Source organism: Pogoniulus pusillus, chromosome 15 (assembly GCF_015220805.1).
Source record: "Pogoniulus pusillus isolate bPogPus1 chromosome 15, bPogPus1.pri, whole genome shotgun sequence".
Lineage (NCBI taxonomy): Eukaryota > Metazoa > Chordata > Aves > Piciformes > Lybiidae > Pogoniulus > Pogoniulus pusillus.
Genome location: NC_087278.1, coordinates 14,086,124 through 14,109,661, shown reverse-complemented (window position 1 = coordinate 14,109,661; position 23,538 = coordinate 14,086,124). Strand labels below are relative to the sequence as shown.

The window sequence follows — 23,538 nt, the reverse complement described above, 5'->3', positions numbered from 1 at the left end:
GCTGCTCATTTAAGAAAAAAAGAAATTCCTAAATACTCATTTTATACTGGAAAGAAAGTAATATGACGAACCTTGAACTTGGCATTATCTTTCCAATCCTTGGTAAATAGTTTTAAGTAGTCCTTAAAAAGAGAGTATTAAAAATAAGCATCCTGGCTTCTGAATTAACCACAGGGTAAATTTTCTGCATTCTTCCCTCCTGAATATTAAACAACTCTAAATAAAAACATCTCCATCAAAATGTATCTGCACATACCTAAATTGCTTTTGTCAGTATGGGTACCAAGGGCTGTGTATGATGTTTTGCATAGCTAAGTGTATGGAAAGCTCTGCTTTGAGAGTTGACAGAAGAAAAAATTATCACTTTCAGGATATCTGAAAGGATAATAGAGCCCCATTCTCTCAGACCCACATAGATTTTCAGTTGTGTTGTTAGCTATGTGAAGCCAGTTAAACTTCCTATTGATCTCTGGAGGTCCCTTCCAACCTCTAACGTTCTCTGATTAAGCCTGTAATCTGCTCAAACTATAGATAAAAATGAATGAAGTGCTGTATCTTGAAACATCCTCATTTGCTTTTTCTACAGTATATGCTTAAGTCAAGATTGGAACCTATGAGGACTTTGTATTCATCTTACAAGTGAATTTTGCTGACAGTTGAAAAGCGTACTATTTCAAGAATAAAACATTATGAGAAATAAAATATGCCTTTTTAAAATGTTTTTTTGCAATCCTAATTCTAAATTGGTTTTATGTGCCCAGCATAAGAAGAAGCAAAAGACTATTTTAAAAATCAAATTACTGCCAATAAGGATGGCTACGATGCTGTAAGGAGCTGTTACACTAGCTGAGTATCTTGATATCACTTCACTCGAAAATGCATACAAAACTGATACTCCAGAAATTAATTACCTCTTATTCCTCTTTTAATTCATTCTGGGTCTTGTATGACAGGGACAAGAAAAATATGCTTCTGGAAAGCAGATGTCTTTGATTTTCCTGTAAAAGGCTAGAAATAAGAGACTGTAAACAGAAAATACCTACACAACGTTTGGCACACTTGATGTAAATCCCTCTGTTATTTTAAGAGAATTAATACTTCTTAAAATTATCAGTTTGGTTGTACCATTAGCTTCTTCATGGTTAGTGACAACTAGTTTATTCAGCAAATACATTCACAGACAACATTTTATGACAGCATATTGTTTAATGTCATTCTTCTAAGACAGTGATGGTCTGGAAAGTTAATATAGACACAGGTGTTCTTTCTGTACATACTCTGGACAACTTTGAAATATTTGAAGTGTGTTAACTGTGCAACATTGCCAGATTGAGAGCGTTGGATACAAAATCTCTTTAAAAAAACACTCAAACCCCCCTAATTTTACACCCAACGCCATATTAAAAAGTGTGTATTTTATTTTAAGTGAAGTAACCAAATATGAGATATACAAAAACTCCTTTTACAAAAGCTCTTGTACTTGCAAGCTAAAATTCAAGCATAAATGTTTCATATTTTAATTGTTACTTACTTGTCAATAAATACAAAGACAAAATTCCTTGGGTTTATTTGAAAAGAGACACTGTATGCTGTGAAGTTTCATATTGAAGACAAATACTTATTTTACATTTCAGTTATCCAGAAGAAAATTTTATGATCTCCTCCAACTGCACATAAAGGAAGTGTTCTATGCCATGTCAAACCAGATCCTACAGCTGCAGTGCCAGTAAGAATGGGCTTTACAAAAAAAACAAAACACCAACAAAACAGAAATATCAATATAATGTACCACATAAATAATTTCTACATACCATGTTGCATAGACAAATAAACACCACACTAAGTTTAGGACTCCTTAACAAATACAGGTAAAATACAACAGAAATCTAACTGAAAAAAAAAAGATCTGCTACTTGGTTCCAATAGCTACTTAGTACATTTAAGTAAGATAAAATATTCAAGATTTCAACACTTCTCATTATTAAAATTATTATTATTGTAAAGACATCTTTTCAAACCTGGAAACCTTTATTAATGAAAGTACCTCCTTTTTTTAAGCATACTTGTAACAACTAACTTTGGAGGTAATAATTTTACTGTAAGCATTAAAAATGTAGACTAACTCCAGGAAACCCAAAATAGTTCCTATGCTGTGCATTCATTGTCTTAAAATTTATTTTCATCAATGATTTAGAATATAATTAGTTCAAACTTGTAACCATCTGATTTTAGCTTCTTTAGAACTAGAAATAGTGAAAAAAAAAGTGTTCTTCTTTGCAACAATAACACAAAGCAGAATAAAACATACACGTCAAGCAGGTTAAGTGTAGTGTGTTTTTCCTTAATATGGATGACAGAAACTGAAATAAAATTGGTAGACCAAATAGCATTTCTAGGTGGTTTGGGTTACTTTTCAGTTGTAGCTTTTAACGATTTGTGATCCTGATTTAAAGAGAACAGATGCAATTTCAGTTAAAAGCTGAGCTCAAAAATTTACCTGGGGATGTCCTAAATGATGAACAAGCAGTTGACTAGCTGTCTTTCCTGGATATCCAGTGGTTGCAAACAGATTTTCATTCACTCGAGACCACCTATGAATAAAATTAATTTACTTTTCAAATATGCCTATCAGACTATCAGAAATGCACACAAAGTGGAGTTCTCTCCTTTGGGGTTAATTGTGTGAAACTGTCAGATATTTCACTAGCACCAGAAAAACAAATTCAGAGAAATGGCTTGTGAATGATTCACCACCCACAGCCCTGTACGCATGTTATTGTATAACAGGAAAAAAATAAGGGGAATGTTACACATACATACTAAACAAAGGTCATTCACTAATTTCAAGGGGGGCACATCCCTCTCAAAATTATTTAAGTGTAGACACCACCACATCCCTAAACTCATGAGTGCTTGCATTGTGTAGTTGTGCTATAAATCTATATCATATTTATGTAATCAAAAGTCACAGAATAGAGAAAATGCTTATACCTGAATAATCTGGCTCGATCAACATGGACAGGTCTCTTATCCTGTGGATAACTACAAGAAACATTCAGGGTAAAAACTGTTCTGCAAACACCCACAGCTTACACTGTAAGTACCAAAAGCATGTATCATTTAAGCAGTGAAGGGGACTACTCTGTGAAGAAGCTGATGGAAAAGAAGAGCAGTCCAGCAGCTTACATCTCCATATGGAGTAAGAAAACTAAAGAAGGTATCATTTACTATGGTTCAATAATTAATCTATTTATGACTTAGAATGAAAGGTTAACAAACACAAAAAACATACATCAAGAAGTAAAAGCAGTGAGATGCTGTCTCAAATGGACAGAAAGGTTATTTTTAGCAGAAAATACTGATAAAAAAAAAGAATACTAGGGAATGATGTGTACTGATTTAATAATTTCTGTTGAATGTTAATTTATTTATTGATATAATATACAGTGCATTTAAGTGCTCTATTACCAAAAAAGGAGAGAAAAAAAAAAAGGATGGCTTAAGAGGAGAATAAAGACACCTATACTGCATATAAAAATACCTGGAACGAGTGATATCCCAAATTAACCAATCACTTCCAGCAACTGCTCCAATTTTAATAGCATTTTTTAAACACCAGTCTGCAGACATCAGTGGCACCTGTTCACACTCTAGGGAAAGAATTGCCTGCTGTGTAATTAGATCATAGAAACGTATTGTTCCATTTTTCTCTGCTACCATCAGCTGTGGAGATAAATTAATACAAAGTTATAAACTTAGCATGAACCGTAATACCTTTTCTGAAGTCTATAAGCAAAGCTAGCAAACTTTCAAGTAAATATTAATAACACTAAAATAGGTACATTTGTCACATTGTACCAGAAGATATTCTCATAAACACTCTTACATCAGTAAAGAAAAACCACTTCAATCTATATTACTGTCATGTTGTTATGTATGATGATTAAGTTGTCTTAGCTATGTATCTTTAGCTATCTATGTGTATAATTTTGGAGCTTAGAGGCACCAGTTCTTAACCACTAATACTTTGTGCTTTTAGAAGTGTAAAGCAAAAAGTTATTCTTCTAAAATTAAAAAGTTCCTGTTCTGAGCACAAAAACCTGACATTGTGCTGTACAAGGAAACTACAACATTAATCAGGGTAACTGAAGAATTTAGATTCGTCCTTACAGATTTTATATAACATTTCTTACTTCATCCTGTAAGAGTCTGCAACAGATTTTATCTAAAGGTTTTTTTTTTTTAAGTAACATATTCAATCAGTTGTTTATTAAGCATTGTAGAAAAAGCTTCCTGGTGAAAGAGTCAGGGAGTCATGAACAATAATTAAGGCAGGCATTAAAACCCATGCACCAGTAACTCTGAAGTGTGTTTGGGAAAAAGAGAGCTGTCACCAAAATGTGCTGTTCTACAAATTAAAGGATGTGGTGTGGTAAGAATTTTGACCTGCAATAAGCTTCTCAGCAACCACAAAGTCTTACTGAGTTTTACTGGCTTTTTGAAGGGCTTTTTCTTTAAAAAAAAAAATCATCCTGTGCCTACACTTTGATAAAAGTCAAAAAGATGAGCTAATATGTAAGATTGGTGTAATATTGCAGTATTTTTTGTCAAATCTAGTAATTTTGTGCCAACAAAGCTGCCCAGTAGCAAACACATTCAACTGTGATATTTCCTGAATCAAGAGTTTTCCTGGCTTTCTCAGTAAGGCCTCAATATTGATATCGGTGGAAAGTGTAATGAATGAAAGCTCCTTCTTTCCTACTGCTATGTAAATATTTTGATACCTTATTTGACTGCTTTTCTCTGGTTTAAGTGTGTGTTTTTGTGGTAACCTGAACACCTATTTGTGATTTGTAGCTGCCTTGATTGGCACAACAGGAATAATAAATCCAAGACTGCAAGTCTTCACCGCTAGTGAAGTCCAATATTTTGGTATAGATCAGCTGATTAATCCTTCCTATTATAATAAACAGGTAAGTATAAGATCACAACTTATTATTTAGAGCACATCATTTATCTATTCTAAGTAAGAACAATAACAATTAAAAAAAATCCCTTGGCATGCCTTTTAAGAGTTATGGTGAATCATGATCTTGGAGGTCTCTTCCAACCTGTTTGATTCTATGATTCTATGTTACCACGGCTGAGAAAACTTGAACTTTTCTTTGGTAAATGTAATTTAATATGCCACTGGCAGCATAGCTATCAGCAATGTATGTGACAAAAAAGGAGTATTTCTGAGAGAAGGATTGAAGGGCTGAGAATTTAGTGACGAGAATGGGAATGAGAATTCATTTACAGCGACTTCACATTAGCAGATCCAACCAATAACCAGTGACAATGTATACTAACTAGCTCACCAAACTTCAATCTTAATATCAAAGAGTTGTAGTGTCTACCCTCCTGCTATTTTGAAGGTGGTGAAAGTGAAGAGCTCAAAAACATAACCTTAAAAGCCTCCTCAGGATGCCAGCAAACACTCATTCCAGGAGAACGTAAAACAAAATGGGCCTTCTCATTTCCTTCCAAATCCCAGACCCTAAAGGAAAAAAACCAAAAAGGTCAGCAAATTACTAACCTATTTATTCCCACTTGACTACAAATATGTTACCTTTCAGTACCTCAATACATTCACAAATTAAGTGACCAAGTGAAATACAGATTGTGCCTTATCATTTCAAGAAGTCAGTACAGGTGATTAGTGCTGAAGACAATGAACTTTAACACTGATGAGCTAGGCAGAGTATCTGTTTAAAAAGGGCAATATCCAAATAATCTGACATGTATAGTTGCCTAGATATGAATATAGAGGATACCTTTTCACTATATTAAGAAGTCAACACTACTGCCTTTGTACTATACCATAAATAACAGCTGGACAATACAAAACAGGAAGGTCAGTATTCACCTAGATGAAACAAGCAATCTAGGGTGCAATACTAAGCAACTTAAACCATCCATACTACCATATAAAGGATAAAAAAATAATTTGCTTGTCTAATATATGAATTTTCCCTTTTTTTCCTGGTCAGACAAAATTGAGTAATAGAAATAAAAGAAACTAAAAATTAAGCTAAAGCAAACAGAATTATCTACGTCAGAGGTAATACTAGCTCACAGAGGTTTTGGCAAGCTTTCAAAAAATTAATCACATGTGACAGTTTAATCCTATCCTATAGAAGCACCTACAGAACAAACCAAGCAGCTAAAAAATAATTAAAACCCCACCAATATTTGGTCAGTATGACAGAAGTGTATGCTAAACCACCAAAACTGGCTAGGTGATATGTGAATTTTCATTGGATGTATTCAACATAAGTGCTAATGAGCCATGAAGCTACTTCATCTATAAAATGTAACAAAACCAAAACTGTGACTATGTTACCTCATAGCCACTACTCAATTGCCTCTTTTCCTACCAAATCAGTAGCTTAGCTGTAGGATAAAGACATCACAGTTGTGAACATCTGTCCAAGCCACAATGCTGCATACTATTTATACACATTTGCACACCAAAACATACACATATATTCTTCTACTCTGACACACAAAACCTTAGAAACTGCCAATTTCTAAAGTAGAGTTCTACCCAGTGTTTTGAGTTAGATGAGTGGCTATGGACTGTTACTGTTTATTCTAGAGGAGTTTTGCTGACTTCCTCCAGACTGTTTCAGTTTATATCTCACCAGGGTGCTTAGAGGTTTATATTTAAGAGATTTTAAAAAACTCTTAACTAATACATCAGGAGTCTAGACAAAATACAGGGGAATAAAGTAAATATATCTAATGAACAATGTTGTTTTCTTATGCCAAACCACAACAGACCAAATATTTGTTCTCCCTGCAGAAAACATGGGGGATCTGATCTTGTAGAATCAGTGTCCTTATTAAAAAAATTCAAAACAAAAACCTGACAACTGTCTAAAAAATGAAATATCTACTTGATTAGGTAATTTAGAAACATACAATACTTTCTTCTACTGCCAAAAAATTTGCCTTGTAGATTTGTCCAAGTCAAATCGACATTTTCCATGTGTATTTACTGTGCAGGGAGAAAATTATGATATAACAGATGATGGTGAATCATTTTGGCCAAAGAAGCATACCATCATGTTTTCTTCCCTGAAACGAGTGGGGTTATTAGGTGTTGACACAGAAATTTATGCTTTCTACCTCCATAACTTTGTTATTTATAAAATGCCAAAGTTGATCTTGTACTTTGCAAGAATGGTAAGATTGGGATCTTCTGAGGGAACTGGCAGATGAAGCTCCTGAGCCACTGTCTATCACATTTGAAAGGTCATGGCAGACTGGTGAAATTCCTGCTGACTGAAAAAGGGCAAACATAATGCCCATCTTCAAGGAAAAAAGGGATGATCCTGGGAACTACAGACCAGTCAGTCTCACCTCTGTGCCTGGCAAGATCATGGCACAGATCCTCCTGAAGGCTCTGCTAAGGCAAATGGAAAACAAAGCAGAGATGATTGGTGGTAACGAGAAATAGCTTCACCAAAGGCAAATCATGCCTGACAAGCTTGGTGGCTTTTTATGATGAAGTCACAGCAACAGTGGAGAAGGGAAGGGCAACTGACATCATCTACCTGGACCTGAGTAAGACATTTGACTCTGTACCACATGACATCCTGGTCATCAAACTCGAAAAACACAGACTGGATGTGTGGAGCACTGCTGGGTAAGGAATTGGCTGGATGGTTGCATGCAGAGAGTGGTGATCAACAGCACAATGTCTACCTGGAGACCAATGACAAGTGGCATCCTTCAGGGGTCAGTGCTGGCACCAGTGCTGTTTAATATCTTTGTCAGTGATATGAACAGAGGAATTGAGTGCACCCTCAGCAGATGACACCAAGCTGTGTGGCACAGTTGACTTGCTAGAGGGCAGAGATGCCATCCAGAGGGACCTGGACAGGCTGGAGAGGTGAGCCCAGGCCACCCTCATGAAATTCAACAGGTCCAAGTGTAAGGTCTTGCACCTGGGTTGACTCTCAAGCACAAATACAGGCTGGGTGGCGAATGGCTGAGAGCAGCCCTGAGGCAAAGGACCTGGGGGTCTGGGTTGATGAAAAACTCAACATGAGCTGGCAGTGTGCTCGTGCAGCCCAGATAGCAACTGTGTGCTGGGCTGCATCAAGAGAAGTGTGGCCAGCAGGGCAAGGGAGGAGATTCTGCCCCTTTACTCTGCTCTCCTGAGACCCCACCTGGCGTACTATGTACAGTACTGGAGCCCCCAACACAAGAAGGACATCAAACTGTTGGAGCGAGTCCAGAGGAGGGCCACGAAGATGATCAGAGGGCTGGAGCAGCTCTGCTATGAGGACAGGCTACAAGAGTTGGGGCTTTTCAGCCTGGAGAAGAGAAGGCTTCTAGAAGAACTTATAGTGCTCTTCCAGTATCTGAAGGGGGCCTACAGGAAGGCTAAGGAGAGACTACTGACAAGGTCTTGGAATGACAGGATGAGGAGTAATGGGTTTAAACTGGAAGAAGGGAGATTCAAACTAGATGTCAGATAAGGGTTCTTTACAGTGAGGGTGGTGAGAGAGTGGGACAGGTTACCCAGGGAGATTGCAGCTGCTCTCTCCTTGAAAGTGTTCAAGGCCAGGTTGGATGAGGCCTTGAGCAACCTGGTCTAGTGGGAGGTGTCCCTGCCTATGGCAGGGGGTTGGAACTGAATAATCCGTGACATCCTTTCCAACCTAAACTATTCCAGGATTCTATGATTGTTAGTAGCAAACAGTATAGGAGAGAGGGGAGGAAAGGATAAATGCCTCTGTCATATGTTCTTATTATTGATAACAAAGATGGTATCATTTAGCATTGGGAAAACAAAACAAACCCAACAAACCAGAAAATCAGTATCAACTCTTGCCTGAATGCATCAAGTTCATGCTATAACAGCAGTTAACAATGACATATGTCATGACTTGGTGCCATGGTCTAGCCTTGAGCTCTGTGGTAACAGGTTGGACTTGATAATCTATGAGGTCTCTTCCAACCTTGGTGATACTGTGATTTTATCATTCATCTTTCAGTTGAATATGAGGAAGCAATAGAAGATTGGTATCAATCAGATTGAATTAACCTTTTAAGTCAGAAGTTATTTTTAAGCAAGCAAATGAGACTTCTGGGTTTTACCTGGATGGTATTTGGCATGAAATAATTCAAGATACATCCGATACCATCAAAAGCTTCCAGTGGTAGAGGGGGTGACTGTTAACATCATGCTGTTTTCCAAGCATTTCTTATGTTCTTATTGCAGAAGTTCCATTAAGTATCAGAACAAAATGATTTGTACATTTGAATCTCTACAGCCTCCTATATAGTGTTTCAAATTGTGACAAAAGAGACAGCATCATTTTTTATTCTTAAGAGTTTAAGAATTCCTGAAAGGCACAGCAGTGATTTAAATGTAAAACTGCTGAGTATGCCTGTCTTCCAACCAAAAAATCACTGAACTCAGCTCTGAGATGTCATTGTTACAGCAGCTTGTGACAAGATTGTTTAGTACATGAAAAGTGAAAATCTGAGTTCCTTACTGATCTCCACTATATTTACTGAGTGAAACCAAGTAACATCTTCACACTTGCATATATTCTCTAGGTACTGAGATGTTGTACTAAGACTTTGTTAAGACTTAAAAGTGGAACTCTAACAGAATGATACCCAAACACTTAAAGGCCAGTAGGACAAGGGAGGTTATTCTTTCCCTGTACTCAGTAGTGGTCAAGCCACACCTTGAGTACTGTGTTCAGTTCTGGGCTCCTCAATTCAGGAGAGATGTTGAGGTACTGGAATGTGTCCAGAAAAAGGCAATGAGGCTGGTAAGGATCCTGGAACACAGCCCTGGGAGGAGAGGCTGAGGGAGCTGCAGCTGTTTAGCCTGGAGAAGAGGAGGCTCAGAGGTGACCTCATTGCTGTCTACAACTACCTGAAGGGAGGTTGTAGCCAGGTAAGGTTGGTCTCTTCTCCCAGGCAACCAGCAACAGAACAAGGGGACACAGTCTCAAGTTGTGCCGGGGGAGGTATAGGCTTAATATTAAGAGGAAGTTCTTCACAGAAAGAGAGTGATTATTCTAGAACTTTATTCCAAAGTTATAACCAGATGATGTATCCTAAGAACAATTTCAGGATAGAAACTCAGTACAGACAGAAGAATGACTCCTCTTCTTACATGACTACAGAAACAAATTACACAGCAAGTAAGGAATTGTTTTGGTAAGTCCCAAGGAATGTATTTTCCATTAGTTTTTCAAAGTGTAACCTTTAAATTCAATAAAAGAAAGTCTTCATGCTCCACATGCATGAATGGAAAAAATAAGAACTCAAGCAGCCAAAATAAAAAAATCCTACTTATTTCCCATGGCTGTTAACCAAAGACTTTATGGTTTACTGCATAAAATGTCTTTACGAGTTACTAAGTTGAAATCTTGGTAGTATACATCAATTCTGTATTTTTTATTTCCTTTTATTTTAGTATCAATTAGAATATTGGTTTCAAAACTTTTTTTTCATCCCAGGAACACTGAGAATTTCACAAAAGAAACAAAAAAGTGCACATATTCAAACAGCTCTTTGCTGCATAAGCCAAATATTAGTCCAGAACTGGTGAAGAAAAGGAAATAAATTAGAAGAAACTATGAATAAGTCATACATTATAACTATTCATTCCTAACAATTTTGTTGAGGATATGAAAAGGTGTCTATGGAAAATCTGCCTACTGCTCAAAGTAGTATTTCTGAGTTCCCTAGGAGTGTTAAAATCACGGGCCTTTTAAATGTTCTGTTTAATGCAGCACAGAGTAGCTCAACTAAAGCTACTAAATCATAGAACACTAGGGGTTTGAAGGAACCTTCAGAGATCAAATCCAACCCCCCTGCAAAGTAGGACCACTTAGGATAGGTCACACAGGAATACATCCAGGCAGGTTTTGAACATCTCTAGAGAGATTCAAAAATCTCTTCAGGCAGCTTGTTCCAGTCCTCCATCACAACTGTGATTTCTATCAGTTACAGTCTATCCTTTTCAAAATACCATGCACAGAGCAATCATTCTAAGAGCTATTCCCTTCTCTCTTTGCAGGCAGAAGATGGTTTAAGTGAAAAATGATTTTTTTTCCCTCTCTGAATACTACCTGGTCATTTATATTGGAATTTCATAGACTCAAGGATTGGAAAGCACCCTCAATGGTCCTTGCAGTGAGCGAGTACACCTCCAACTAGATCAGGCTGACTAGGGCCACATCCAATCTGATCTTGAATGTCTCTAGGGATGGGACCTCAACCACATCCCTGGGCAACCTGTTCCAGTATTCTACCACTGTCATTGTAAAGAACTTCCTCCTTATGTCCAACCTAAATCTGCCCTGGTCAAGTTTAAAACCGTTGCCCCTTGTCGTATTGCTAGAAAGCCCTTCTAAATGGTCCTTCCCAGCCTTCCTGTAGGTCCCTTTCAGATATGAAAATGTAGCTGTCAAGTCTCCCCAGAGCCTTCTCTTCTCTAAGCTGAACAGCCCCAATTCTTTGAGCCTGTCTTCATAGGAGAGGTGCTCCTGCCCTCTGATCATCTTGGGGTGCTCTCCTCTGGACCTGCTCCAGCAGGTCTCTCTTGTGTTGAGGGCCCCATAGCTGGACACGGCACTCCAGGTGAGTAGTGATATGATTTTATATGGTACCACGTGATATTTGATATATTGATACTGAATTGATATGGCAGTAACTGCAAAGAGCAAATATATAATTAATTATCTCAATTCCTTAATTGAGACATGATTTGCATTAGCACAGCTACTACAAAGAAAAGTCAAAGATAATGCTTTCTCAAGTCTTGCTGTTACTGCAATGACTTGAGAAGCCTGCATAGCTGTCACATGATCTCTTCAAGTGTGACCTTAATTGGAAGGATAAGAATAAACAGCTTTATGAATTCATGTGCACTGCTAGAAAAGAAGGATGGAGGACCATTTGACAAGGAAAAACTCCTGTACTACATAACTTGAACCAGCAGCTTTCGAAGTATGCAGCTGTGTTTCCCTATTAATTCCACTAAATACATGTTTGAAGCAGCTATAATGTTGGTATTATGAGCTGCCAGTACCGCTCTACTGGTATGGTACTGTCCTTAGGCTATGTCATCCCACCTCCCCAGTAAGGTTAATAAATTTTAGTAAGCAGACAAGTTGATGTATGTTGACTTTGTACTTGACTCATCTGATGGTAGAATGCATAGAGAGAATTTGTACAGTTCAGTGCTGAGCTATATGTCTTCTCTCTCCCATTCTCACGTCTTTTATTCCTGTTCCAGCAGAGGAAATTATAGTGTATGTAGTTACAGAAAACTGTTCTGTCTTGGATCTAGTCAGTTCAAAATACCACTCTGAAAAAACACCTACAGCCTACAAGCCACTGCAAAATGCTCCTCCACAACCTAGTTAACAGGAGCAGTCCACTTGTCTTATTAGTGGACTTGTTTTGTTAGCGAGCTACAAAGATCCATAAAATCAAATAACTATTTATCTAAGCAAGCATAGGAAGTGAAAAAAACAAACACTTCTATGTCAATAATATTCTGACGAAAATGCATACCTGCAGGTGTGATCATCACTTACACTCGCAATTTCTTGGCCGTCTTTGGGAGCAAACACCAGATCATTAATGTAATCTGAGTGGCCAGCAAATGTCTGTCAACCAGTAAAAAAGAAATACTTTTACTTAGAGCTGACTGTTCTACCAGTCAACAACATATTTAATATATACAATAGGGAAGATGTATGATGGTTAAGATAAAGCTATCATTATATATCAAAGGTAAAAAAGATATTTACAGTAATTGAATTCTTTAATTCATCTCTAAATTCATACTACAGGTGAAAAAGCTCTTCAGTATTCCTTGTAGTTACCAGAGAGTCAGCTTGATGCTCTTGCATGACAGAGGTCAGGGAATCACACCAAATGTTTTTGAAGGTAGAAGATAATAGATTTCAGAAAGTGAAGAATGAGCCACAAATGACTCTATGCATGATCTATGTATTTTTAAGAACTCTGACTGCTGGTAAGTAACTCTCGTCTCTGACCAGTATTTTTCACAAGGATAGCTTTTTCCCGAGGAGAAATAAACCAGCCACTTGTCCGGTATATGCCCTTTCACAAGCAGTCAGCACACAAACTGCCAATGAGGACATGTCCACCAAAGATAGCAGACCAAAAGGTTACCTTTAAAAAAAACAGTGAAAAACCTCTCAGGAAGAGGATGAAACAGGAGCCAATGCACAATGAAGACTTTAAGAAAATCAAAACGGAGCAACAACAGTACAAGCAAAATCAAGCAAGCCATGCAACACCTTAGCAATTAAGCACAAGTTCTGCTAAGCATTTGACAAGAACAGACACAGCATTTTGTGCTCTCTGCTTTATATGCTATTGTGCTAGAGGAAAGAAAATGGGAGTCCATTGCACATTCTTCTTTTACTATGAATTAATACATCATTCACAGTAAATACTAAGAGATCAGTAGTCAAGGTGAGAGCCCTATATGTGAATTCTCACTCAAAAGCAAGTATTTACAGTTGTATCAGAAAGCATAAAGAAATTTCAGAGGGAATTTCATAATTGTTTTGCCAGAATTTGTAACTGTTATCACCAGAAGTTTCTTCAGTCTTTATTTCAAAGTACCAAGAACAATCTATTTGTAACAAAACCCAATGTATCACCACAGCTTTTCTGAATGAAAGCAAAACTCCAGTTTTAGTAAAATAAAAATTTGGGAAATTTTCACATATTTCAAAGGCTTTTCAGTTATCTTGACAATAATATAAAGACATATTTTTATGTCAGCTCTATTAAGTGTTTTGTACTTATCTACAAACACCAGTAATCTTGTGCAGTTTATAGTATCCTCAGAAACCCCACTTAAAGAATTCATACAAATTTAGCATTAAGTAAGCATACAAAACTTATCTCATTTAGGGTCCAGTCAAAGTTTAAAAGTACATTAAAATTCATTTACATGAGGGCTAAGTATGAACAAATCATGTCTGGTCTCCCTAGGAAATCTATACCTAGTTAAGGTATCGGTGTACTCCAAGTGAGGATTTACATGTATTTTCTCTCATTAACTACATCTATGTTTTTTTGATAGAAATCTTACTTAAGATTTTTAAGTCAGGCAAATGTCCACATACAGATGTATCTGTTTACCATTCAGTCCTTTACAGTGCCACTAATTAAGTCTAAATGCATATCTGTTCCTGTTTTGCCCAGCAATGTACCATAGAAATGAACTTAAAATATGCTCCAGATAATAATAACATGACATAGAAAGACTGTAGAGAAAAATTAAGTCAAATGAAAACAATGAGTTCCACAATTTTCTGAAAACATAGTATCTCTTCTCTAAATGTAGCTATTCTGAGAAACAAATTCAGAACTGATAAAAAAAATAAAAACAAAAATCACAAGCATAATCAATAACTAAATCTCACTCTAAGTTTTATGAATGCCTCATCAATTCAATACAGAAACATTTACAGCAGCCAACTTTTTTTTTCCAGTAGCTCATCATTTTATCAAAACCCAGTGAACTTACTAGAATTAATACATTCTAAGATGATGCTAAACTATATAGAGAGAAATACCAAGTCTTTTGAAAAATTTCAGCATTCTGAATTCAAATATCCTGCCTCATTTTAATTCCACAGTTCTGATGAAATATGCCTTTTTTCAAATAAAATTTGAAGAAGGAGATGAATCCAAATTAATTTCCAAATGAAAACCTCAAAAGAAAAAAAAAATCATGAAGATCCATTAGTCACATTTAGATTTTGTTTGTTGTTTTGGGCTTGATCCAAACCATAAATTTTATATTAGTCTTGTTGACAAAGTAATGGAAAACTAAGTATGCTTCAAGTTCCTTGTTGATAATTACATCAAGACAGTTTTTCCACTAGGAAAACAGGCTAAGATTACTCTATCCCATCAGAAGCAACACATACTAATTGTTTACCATAACAAACAAAATGTTCAGAGACTACATTTTGACTGTAATCACATACTTCCTTCTGCTTTCTTCGCACACTTTGTACATCTCCTAAACGTCCTATGTGTAAAGTGTGCACTGTGCAGTGAATCAAAGTCTTCCACATGTTCACTGAGTTCAACCTCGGGTTTAGGTACCACCTGACTGTTACTAACAAACCACTGCATCAAATTTCATTGAAAACCAGCTCACTGTAACTTACCAAGTACTTCTGAACATCTGAGCTTCTGCAAATACTTTAAATCAGAGTTAGGTGTTCCTTGTTTCTTGACAAGAAGTACATAGGTATAATGATTGCCCAGGTACAAGTAAGAAAGATGGAAATTAAGATGGTTACTCAGAGAAAGTATTTTCCACACTTCTTGTCAAAAAAAACCCAACAAATTAAAACATAGTCTCAACAACACTTTTAACAGTGTAAACACATTAGTCCACATTCTTTCTTTTCATTGAGTTTCTCAGTATTAGGTAAAAATATGTATTTTTAGCTGCTCTCTGATTATTTTTAGCATTAGACCAAACCTGACCTATGGGGCTTTTTTTTTGTCTTAGAATCATAAAATCAACCAGGTTGGAAGAGACCTCCAAGAGCATCCAGTCCAACCTATCACCCAGCCCTATCCAGTCATCTAAACCATGGCACTAAATACCTTATCCAGTCTTTTCTTGAACACCTCCAGGGACGGTGACTCCACCACCTCCCTGGGCAGCCCATTTCAATGGCAAATCACTCTCTCTGGCAAGAACACCCAGTCTATGCTTCCCTCGCACAAGCTGAGACTGTCCCCCCTTGTTCTATTGCTGGTTGCCTGGGAGAACAGACCAACCCCCACCTGGCTACAACCTCCCTTCAGGTAGTTGTAGATAGCAATGAGGTCACCCCTGAGCCTCCACTTCTCCAGGCTACACAACCTCAGCTCCCTCAGCCTCTCCTATCCGTAAATTAGACAGTTAATTTAGACTGTTAATTCCAGTGATGGAGCTAGTATAAACAAAAGCTAGTATCTTTACAGTTAAATTCAAGACAACACTTCTCATTTGTATTGTGTAAGCAGCAAATGATTTTTAGTACTCTCTAGTGTCAAAAACATAGAAACATCCATGGTATCTTCAGCTGACAAAAACCAACATACATAATCCTTCTTTCTGCATTATGCACTGGAGGAAGTTATTCCTATCAACCAGTGGTGAATAATTAAGATACTGCAATTGTTTTGTTCCTTCTAGGGCAAAATAACCACTCCACTTTCTAGTATTTAGGCTGAACAGACATGAGTCAAATATCACATTATAATGTCCAACACTTGTTAAAATAATGCTCTGTGGTCTCTGTAACCACTGCCTATCATAACATTTTTTTTCCTGTTGCGTGAACACACTTTTGTAACAGAAATTTAGAACTGCAACTCAGAGCATTTTGTGTAGAAGACCTAGGGGTAGATGAACTGGTTTCTCTAACAAGCGTTTTTTATATGCAAAACAATTGCTACCTTAATGGAAATGTAAATGCGGCATTTCAAATTTATTTCTAGACACCCAGTCAAAGCTATTGTGTAATAAGTTCCCTTAAATTAGAAGTGCATGTTTTAAAGTGTTGTTTCTGTTGGTTGGTGTGCTAGTTTGAAGCAGGCTAGAATGTTTTGGTAAGAAAAAGTAGATAATTGGCTGTGAGAGGAAAAGAATAGTGATGTCTACTTCCCTCACAGTCTCGCTGAGAGGTATGGGAACAAGAAGGGTAAACACTAGATAACACTTTCACCATTTTGTCTTCACTTTCACGCTGGGCTTTGACTGAGCTGCATCTCCTTAACCTCTCCTGCCACTCACCTTTGCTAAGACCTCTTGGCTGAACCTCTATTCTTCCTTAGGACTGGGGTAAGGTTGAGAGGGGCAGGGGGAAGGTGCAGGGGTGGTTGAGAGCCCCTCCTGGGGACTCAGGTTTCTGGGAGGGGAGTTGTGTTTCTGTATTACTTTTACCTTGTATATTTCTGTATATACTGTAAATATCTGCTTGTATATTGTGCTAGCTGTAAATAAATAGCTTCATTTATCAACAGAAGTTGATATATTTTGCACACAAAAGAAATCTCCAGAAAACCAATCTTCAGCTTGTAAGGTGAAGACAGTATTTAGACCTGGTTTAAGAACATTATCATCTACACTGAAAGAAGTAGTGAAATTGTATTTGAAGTAGAAATTTCCTTTGTTTCTATCTTAGACATAAACAAGTGACAGCCTATGGCCATGTTTAATATACCTGTCTGCAGTTATCTACTAAATTGAGTAGTCCTTCTTTATATTTTCTGCTGTTTGAAAGAGTTGAATTGCAATTTCCACCTCCCAGTGAAAGAGAATACTACTAAATTTGCTATTCTTATAGAGGAATCCAATAACCAATACCACATGAAATTTTACAGGTCTCTATATAAAGGAAACCTATCCAACATGGTACTTGAAATTCACTTGTAGACCTTTCTATGTATTAATACATTTTAGATGATCCTTAAGTCTCTACCTGCTTTTCTTCAATTTGATTAAACTGTTACATCAATATTTTTACATCAAAAGATGATGAAGATATTACAGTTATTCCCTCTTCAAAGGCATAAAGGTATATAAAATATACCTTTGAGATGATGGACTTACCACAGTTCCATGTGCTATCTCACAGAGCAAACAAAGTGGGACAGAAGGACAGTCAAATTAGATATTACTAAATATTTTTTTTTTAAATCAGCTTAGCTGCCCTTACCTTAAATTCATTCCTGTCCTGCAGGTCTGAAGTAAATAGCCTTATCTTCCTATCAGAAGCCGCAGTGCAAAACCTACACTCGATAGACAAAGAAAAGCCCTTCTGTCAATTAACAATGCAATAGTTGATTTTTCATCAGTTTCACTTCAGTTTCAACCTATGAAGTGACAAGCATAGGAACAAAAACCAAAACTTTGTATCATAACATTTCTGCTTTGGCAACAAGCAGACTTGTAATTAGAACCTACCTGTAAAACAGTGTACCAAGAATACTATTCCATGGAAAGAAATGAAAAACATTACAAAAGTGAATCTGGAACAAATATCAATTACCTGAAATACATCTCATAGCTTCTTCTAAGGAAAGTTTCAACGACAGTTAAGTGGCAGAACACAAAAAAGAACCCTCATCATCAGTGCTTTAAAATACCCACACATGAATTTGGAAACTTATTTCAAACATATTAATGAAAGATCACACACACAGCAGTCAGAAACCATCCTAACTCTGAAAAGGCTTACTAGCTATTGAGAACATTTTAATTCTTAAGTGTCTATTTAATAGTTAACTGTTTTTCTAGATTTACACTTTAATGGGACTCACAAATAGCACCTGATCTACTCCTTTACAGAGCCCATATTAGCTTTATAAAGCAGAGCATTACAACAGTCTCACCCTTTGAAAAGTTCATAAAGAATTCCTTCTTCTCAGACACACAAAGAACTAACTACTTTTCAGGACCATTCAAAAAATGGTTCAGTTAAAAAAAAATAAATTCACTGCTAGTTCATTAAGAGGAGGGCCAAGGGACAAGTGTGATCCAGGGTGAGGTGTCCCTGCAAGGGGGCTGGAACTAGATGACCCTTGCGGTCCCATCCAACCCACACTGATTCTATGATTTTATCATACAAGTAGAATGAAAACAACAAACAAAACAAAACAAAGAAAAGAAGGAATGACTCTATGAATGAAAATGTACTGAACTGTTCAGAGCTTCATCAACAATTTCTAAAAAGTGAGATTTCACCCAAAAGCTTTAGTCCAATATCAAGGAAAACATACAAAGACAAGGATTCATTGTACTCATTTATTACAAATACCTTATCTGGGGCGGTAAAGCATCAAGTCTAGTTTCTGGACTCCATGCTATGGCATCAACTCGTATTCCATGATGAAACGTTCTTAGTGTCTTAAATTGCATACCTTCTACTTCTGCATCCTCCTCCTATAGGAATATTGTAGTTAGCTAATTGAGAACACCTTGATGTCTCTTAATAATCCAGATTGATATAAAAATGACAGGCTTTCAACATTACATGTATTTGGGATATTTTTAGATTCTGACACCCTCAAAGTGAAAACCTGGAATTTAAAGGAAGTAAAAATTTGAAATGTGTAACTACTTAAAAATATATGAAATTAATGCAGTCTTGAGCCAGAGGCCGACAGAGAGCACAAAAAAAAGTCAGAATTGAGCTACAGTGACACTGCGTCCACTCTTTGGACATGTAGTTATCTTCAGAGATACAACACTTAAAACAGCATGGTACATACACACTGCAATGAGAAGAAACAAAGGGAACAAAAACAAACATAGAATTGAAAATATCTTCTCTTCAAGTTTTTTTTTCACTATGAAACAATGCTAGCACTTCCAGAACATTTTTTTCAAACATCATGCGTAGGGTTAACAGGGTCAGGTTCAGGGTTACTCCCCCTGGAGTGTTAACCCTACACACATCAGGAGCTAGTAAGATACCTTCTGTCATCTAATAGATCAAAATTACTAACTCCACTGGTGAACACACTAGATGGTGGAAAAGACGGAACAGGACTTGTGGTTGCAGACTCAGTTAACCAGCTGACCTGTAAGAAACTTAAGAAAGTTTCCAAAACTAAAGATATTTTACAGTAAGATTTTGAGGAATAATAATAAATAGATCAGTTATGTTGTTATTCATAGTGGATAAATTACAAAAATAGTACTGTGTAATAGAGAAGTAAGCTGAAGGAAAAAAAAATTAAAAAGCTTAGAAGTAGATTCCAAAGGTAACAGTTGTCTCCTATTGATTTTAAAGTTCCTAGGGAAAAGAAGCTCCCATTAAAAAACCCTAAACTTGTATAGTATAGAAATATACAGCATATAGTACTTTACATTAAAAAAAAAAATCTTAATATGACTTTATAAATAATTTCAAGGTAAGAAAATATTTTACTGTTTCTAACAGCTTATGAGAGAAATCCAATAAAAGCAATTTGGAAAGCAAAAAGCCCATAAATTAGGTAATTATTTCTGTGGTCCTTCCTTAAACACCTATAAAATTAACACGGACACTTCAGTTGTAAAGTGGGAGCTGTTTCACAGACTAGCTGAAAGCTTTAATTTATTTATTCTGAATAGCAAATACACACAGAACAAAATGTAACTGGGCAAAAAAGAAGCTAACCACCCTGTGATGATACAGAACAACGTACAGGAAATGCTGTCACACATTTCCAAAGCTGCACACTTAAGGTCTCAGAAAGCAGTCCCCAACATTAGCAAGACATAAGAAAAATGGATTACTCCTGCAGCAGAGCACTTTTGTTTTCTCTGCAGTTCTATGCAGGGAAAGCAGTGATAGGACAATGGGTGATGATTTTAAACTGAAAAAAAAGGGAGGATCAGGTATCAGGAAGAAATTCTTTACTGTGAAGAGTGGTGAGACACTGGAACATGGTGCCCAGAAAAGATGTGAACACCTCATCCCTGGAATCATTCAAGTCCTGGTTAGATGTGGCTTTGATGTTCCTGCCTGAGACAGGGAGATTGGACTAGATGACCTTTAAGGTCCCTTCCAAACCAAATCACTCAGTTTCTTTTCAAAAGGAACTTTGCAACAGTAGGATGGTGATGTGTATTTCATACATATACTTTTTTTTTGGTTTTGAAGAATAAGCATCCCCAACTTATTAATGCAGTAAATGCGTAAAATCTTCCCCTTGTGTACATGAGGAGAGGCAGAAATAGGAAAGGGACCAGGGTCACTGAGATGCTGGCAAACTTTCAGGAATAAAATCAACGATAACACAAACTAACCTGGAATCTGCAGGTCGCAACAACTACACAATTATTGCCACCATACGCAATGAGAGAGCACGCATTTCCACTATCAAATGGACTGAATTTTACCACATGCACATAATCTTCACAATTCACGGTATAAGCAATGTTTCTAGTAGAATCTTGCTTCATTTTCAGTGGGCTAAATCAAGCTGTCACAGAAGTGATGTCTTCTCCCAGACCAAAATCTACATTCCTACACAGAAAGTTTCAACAGGTATGCATTAGTCATTTGCATGAAGAAAAACTGTAAAAAGATCATTTGTGGCAAAACATAATTTCCTGTCACACCATATTTAAGTATACAAAAGTTCACTATTTTTAGGTGCAGCTTGCAGTTTCATCAATCAAAAGATTAGCTAACTTAACATATATTCTATACCACTTTCAGCAGTAACTGCAGATTTTGCACCCCAACATCAAGAAATTAAGTAACTGTACATACCATGCAAGTCACATACAGAATTTTAACACTTTCAACCAAATGTCAAACGTCTTTAGTTGTGTACCTCTTTAAAGACTGCATGTCTAACTAAAATTTAGCAGGGGGAATCAAGGCACCAAACTGTAAATGAGAATATTGCCAAGCATAATATTTAAATGTGGTTTCTGTAACGTAAGCCACCCCAGCTGCAGAGAAAGTATCTGTACCTCTGTGTACCAAGGTACTTGTGTTTTATTGTATACAACCAATCTTCAGGAAAATCAGGTTCCTATGCTAGAACACAAGAGGCTGAGTTATACAACTGATTTCAGAACAACACATTTTAGTCCCAGTGTAGGTATTACACTAGTTTAAATTTTAGGGAAACTAGACCTTTAATTACACACCACGTGGAAAATTGCTTCAAATCTCAGATCTCTGAGATGTTGCTGTTACCATCTCAAGATCTCAGTCTCCCAGAATCAACATTTCAATTGAGAGTCACCCAGGCTTGTCACAGGCATCACTAAAATGCAAGGAGGCTCTCCGTAGCTGCAATCTGAATGTATTAAATGAACGACCGATCACCTCATTAATATAAACAGGGCAGCCACAGAGCCTGTACAGCTATGCCCCTAAGGCCAAATGCAAATTTTAGTCCGCAGTTTTCTTTTGTAAAGTCTTCCCACAAACACAGGCCGCCAGACTGGCTTTACGTAAAAATAGTAAGAATGTTTTTAGCCTCACTCCTTTAGGAAACACATTTTGGTCAACTAAGCCGTGTGGGCGCCCGTTACCTTTTTTCCCCTCCTTTAACCTCCTACTCCCTCCTTTTCTCTCAGGGCCCAGAGGCCACTCACGAGCGAGTGTGCCTGAGACTGTGCCGGTCCCACAGCGCTATCGGTCCTCAACAGAGGGTCCACAGTCGTCCGCACCGCAAGTGGACCTGCCTGACTCCAGATCTCTCTTTCACCCCGGTAGAGGCCACCCCCCGCGCCCCCACCTGATGCGCACCTCTGCGTCCCTAAGGTCCCCACCAGCACAGCGCCGCTCCCGCCAAGAGCGAGCAGCACCTCCCACCCCAGCAGCAGCAGCGGCTCTCTGCTTCCGGGTCAGCAGCTGCCGCGCCCTCATTGGGCAGCTGCGGAGGGTTTAAATGTAAACCGCGGAGAAGGTCGGGGAGCATCTTACAGCCTCCCGGGCAGGCGGCTGGCTCCGCTGGAAGGGCACAGCTTCCTCAGCCGGGGTACGGCGGGGGAGTACGGCTTGTGGTTTTCGCTGAGAGAGGCGGGGGTGCTGCGGCGGCGACTTCGCGTTTTACCTGAGGCGGGGGAGCTGTGCAAGGCTGAACCGTGGTGAGGGGGTACCTGAGGCAGCTCAGAGCTGGGAGGGCGGGATGGGGGTGGCGTTAATGGTAACAGGGACTCGTGGAGCCTGGGGCGTATTTTGCGGGCGCTCGTTCAGAGTGACAGCCCCTTGAAAACCTCCTGGAGGCTGGGAGAAAGAGAAGCTCCTCCTGAGAGGTTTTTGTCTGCCCCGCACTGACCCACTCGCCTGTTTCACCCTCAACCGTCCACGTGTTTTGTTCATGTCAGCGTAAACTAATAAAGTAGGGTGTTCCCTGCAAACATTTTAGAGAGCAAGTATAGTTCATCTTGCAGTCTTGTTACCTTATATTTCCTGTTTTCCCTGCCTCTCTCCCACTCTTGATGGTTTTTCCTGATTATATCAATCACCAAAGCACTTGCTGTGGACTCTGTCTAGCTGGGTGAAATAAACAGGAATGTTGGTTTTGTCTTGTGAAAGTAAATGGTGAGGGTTTTACTCCCGTACTCTTACTACAGTGTTAAGGAACTGTGTTTCAGGAAATAACACCTCTAAATAAGGCCTGTTTTTTGTTCTCGTGTACTTGTATCTTGATAAATGTAACAAGGTGAAAAGGACCAAAGAATGAAGTAATTAAATTCAAATCTGATAGTGAAACTCATTTTCAAAGGAAATAGGAGAGATAGTGTCTTAGTGAATTCAAACAGACAAAACCAACGCAGAACCCACCAAAACCACCCAACAACAGCAAAAACCCAACAAAACACACACACAAACTCCAAACAACCTTCTCAAAGAAATCTTTATGTGGTACTTTTTGGAAATGTTAGATCTCTGTTTCCAAGTGTAGAATTTTCTGACAGCCACTGGTTTGAATGTGTAG

General features: G+C 37.7%; 2 protein-coding genes across 6 annotated transcripts in view; one reads left to right on the top strand and one right to left on the bottom strand.

Annotated features, from left to right (window-relative positions):
* Positions 1 to 1,186: 1,186 nt before the first annotated feature.
* Positions 1,187 to 22,431, bottom strand: NUP37 (nucleoporin 37). The gene is made up of 10 exons (XM_064155452.1): positions 22,344 to 22,431; positions 20,882 to 21,101; positions 18,903 to 19,027; positions 17,802 to 17,874; positions 12,601 to 12,695; positions 5,449 to 5,539; positions 3,542 to 3,723; positions 2,992 to 3,042; positions 2,498 to 2,591; positions 1,187 to 1,737 (listed from the first exon to the last, which is right to left on the bottom strand). Exons 2-10 carry the CDS (start codon positions 21,035 to 21,037, stop codon positions 1,624 to 1,626), a joined length of 981 nt encoding a protein of 326 aa, XP_064011522.1. The 5' UTR covers positions 21,038 to 21,101; positions 22,344 to 22,431; the 3' UTR covers positions 1,187 to 1,623.
* A 73-nt stretch (positions 22,432 to 22,504) lies between these two features.
* PARPBP (PARP1 binding protein) overlaps positions 22,505 to 23,538 on the top strand; it is a 38,687-nt gene continuing 37,653 nt past the window's right edge. For 4 of the 5 annotated variants that reach the window (XM_064155449.1, XM_064155450.1, XM_064155446.1 and 1 more), the window contains exon 1: positions 22,525 to 22,684. The gene's annotated coding sequence lies outside the window, so the exon portion shown is untranslated. Of the gene's footprint in view, positions 22,685 to 23,538 lie in introns of all 5 variants that reach the window. The other variant, XM_064155447.1, reaches the window with a different exon arrangement.

Coding starts and splice junctions, on each gene's coding strand:
- NUP37 (XM_064155452.1), bottom strand. CDS start 21,037: ATGAAGCAAGATTCTACTAGAAACATTGCTTATACCGTGAATTGTGAA. Junction 5,540..12,600: donor AGTGATGATCACACCTGCAG/GTATGCATTTTC, acceptor TTTTTCCTTTAG/GGTCTGGGATTTGGAAGGAA. Junction 3,043..3,541: donor TGGGATATCACTCGTTCCAG/GTATTTTTATAT, acceptor TGTTTCTTGTAG/TTATCCACAGGATAAGAGAC.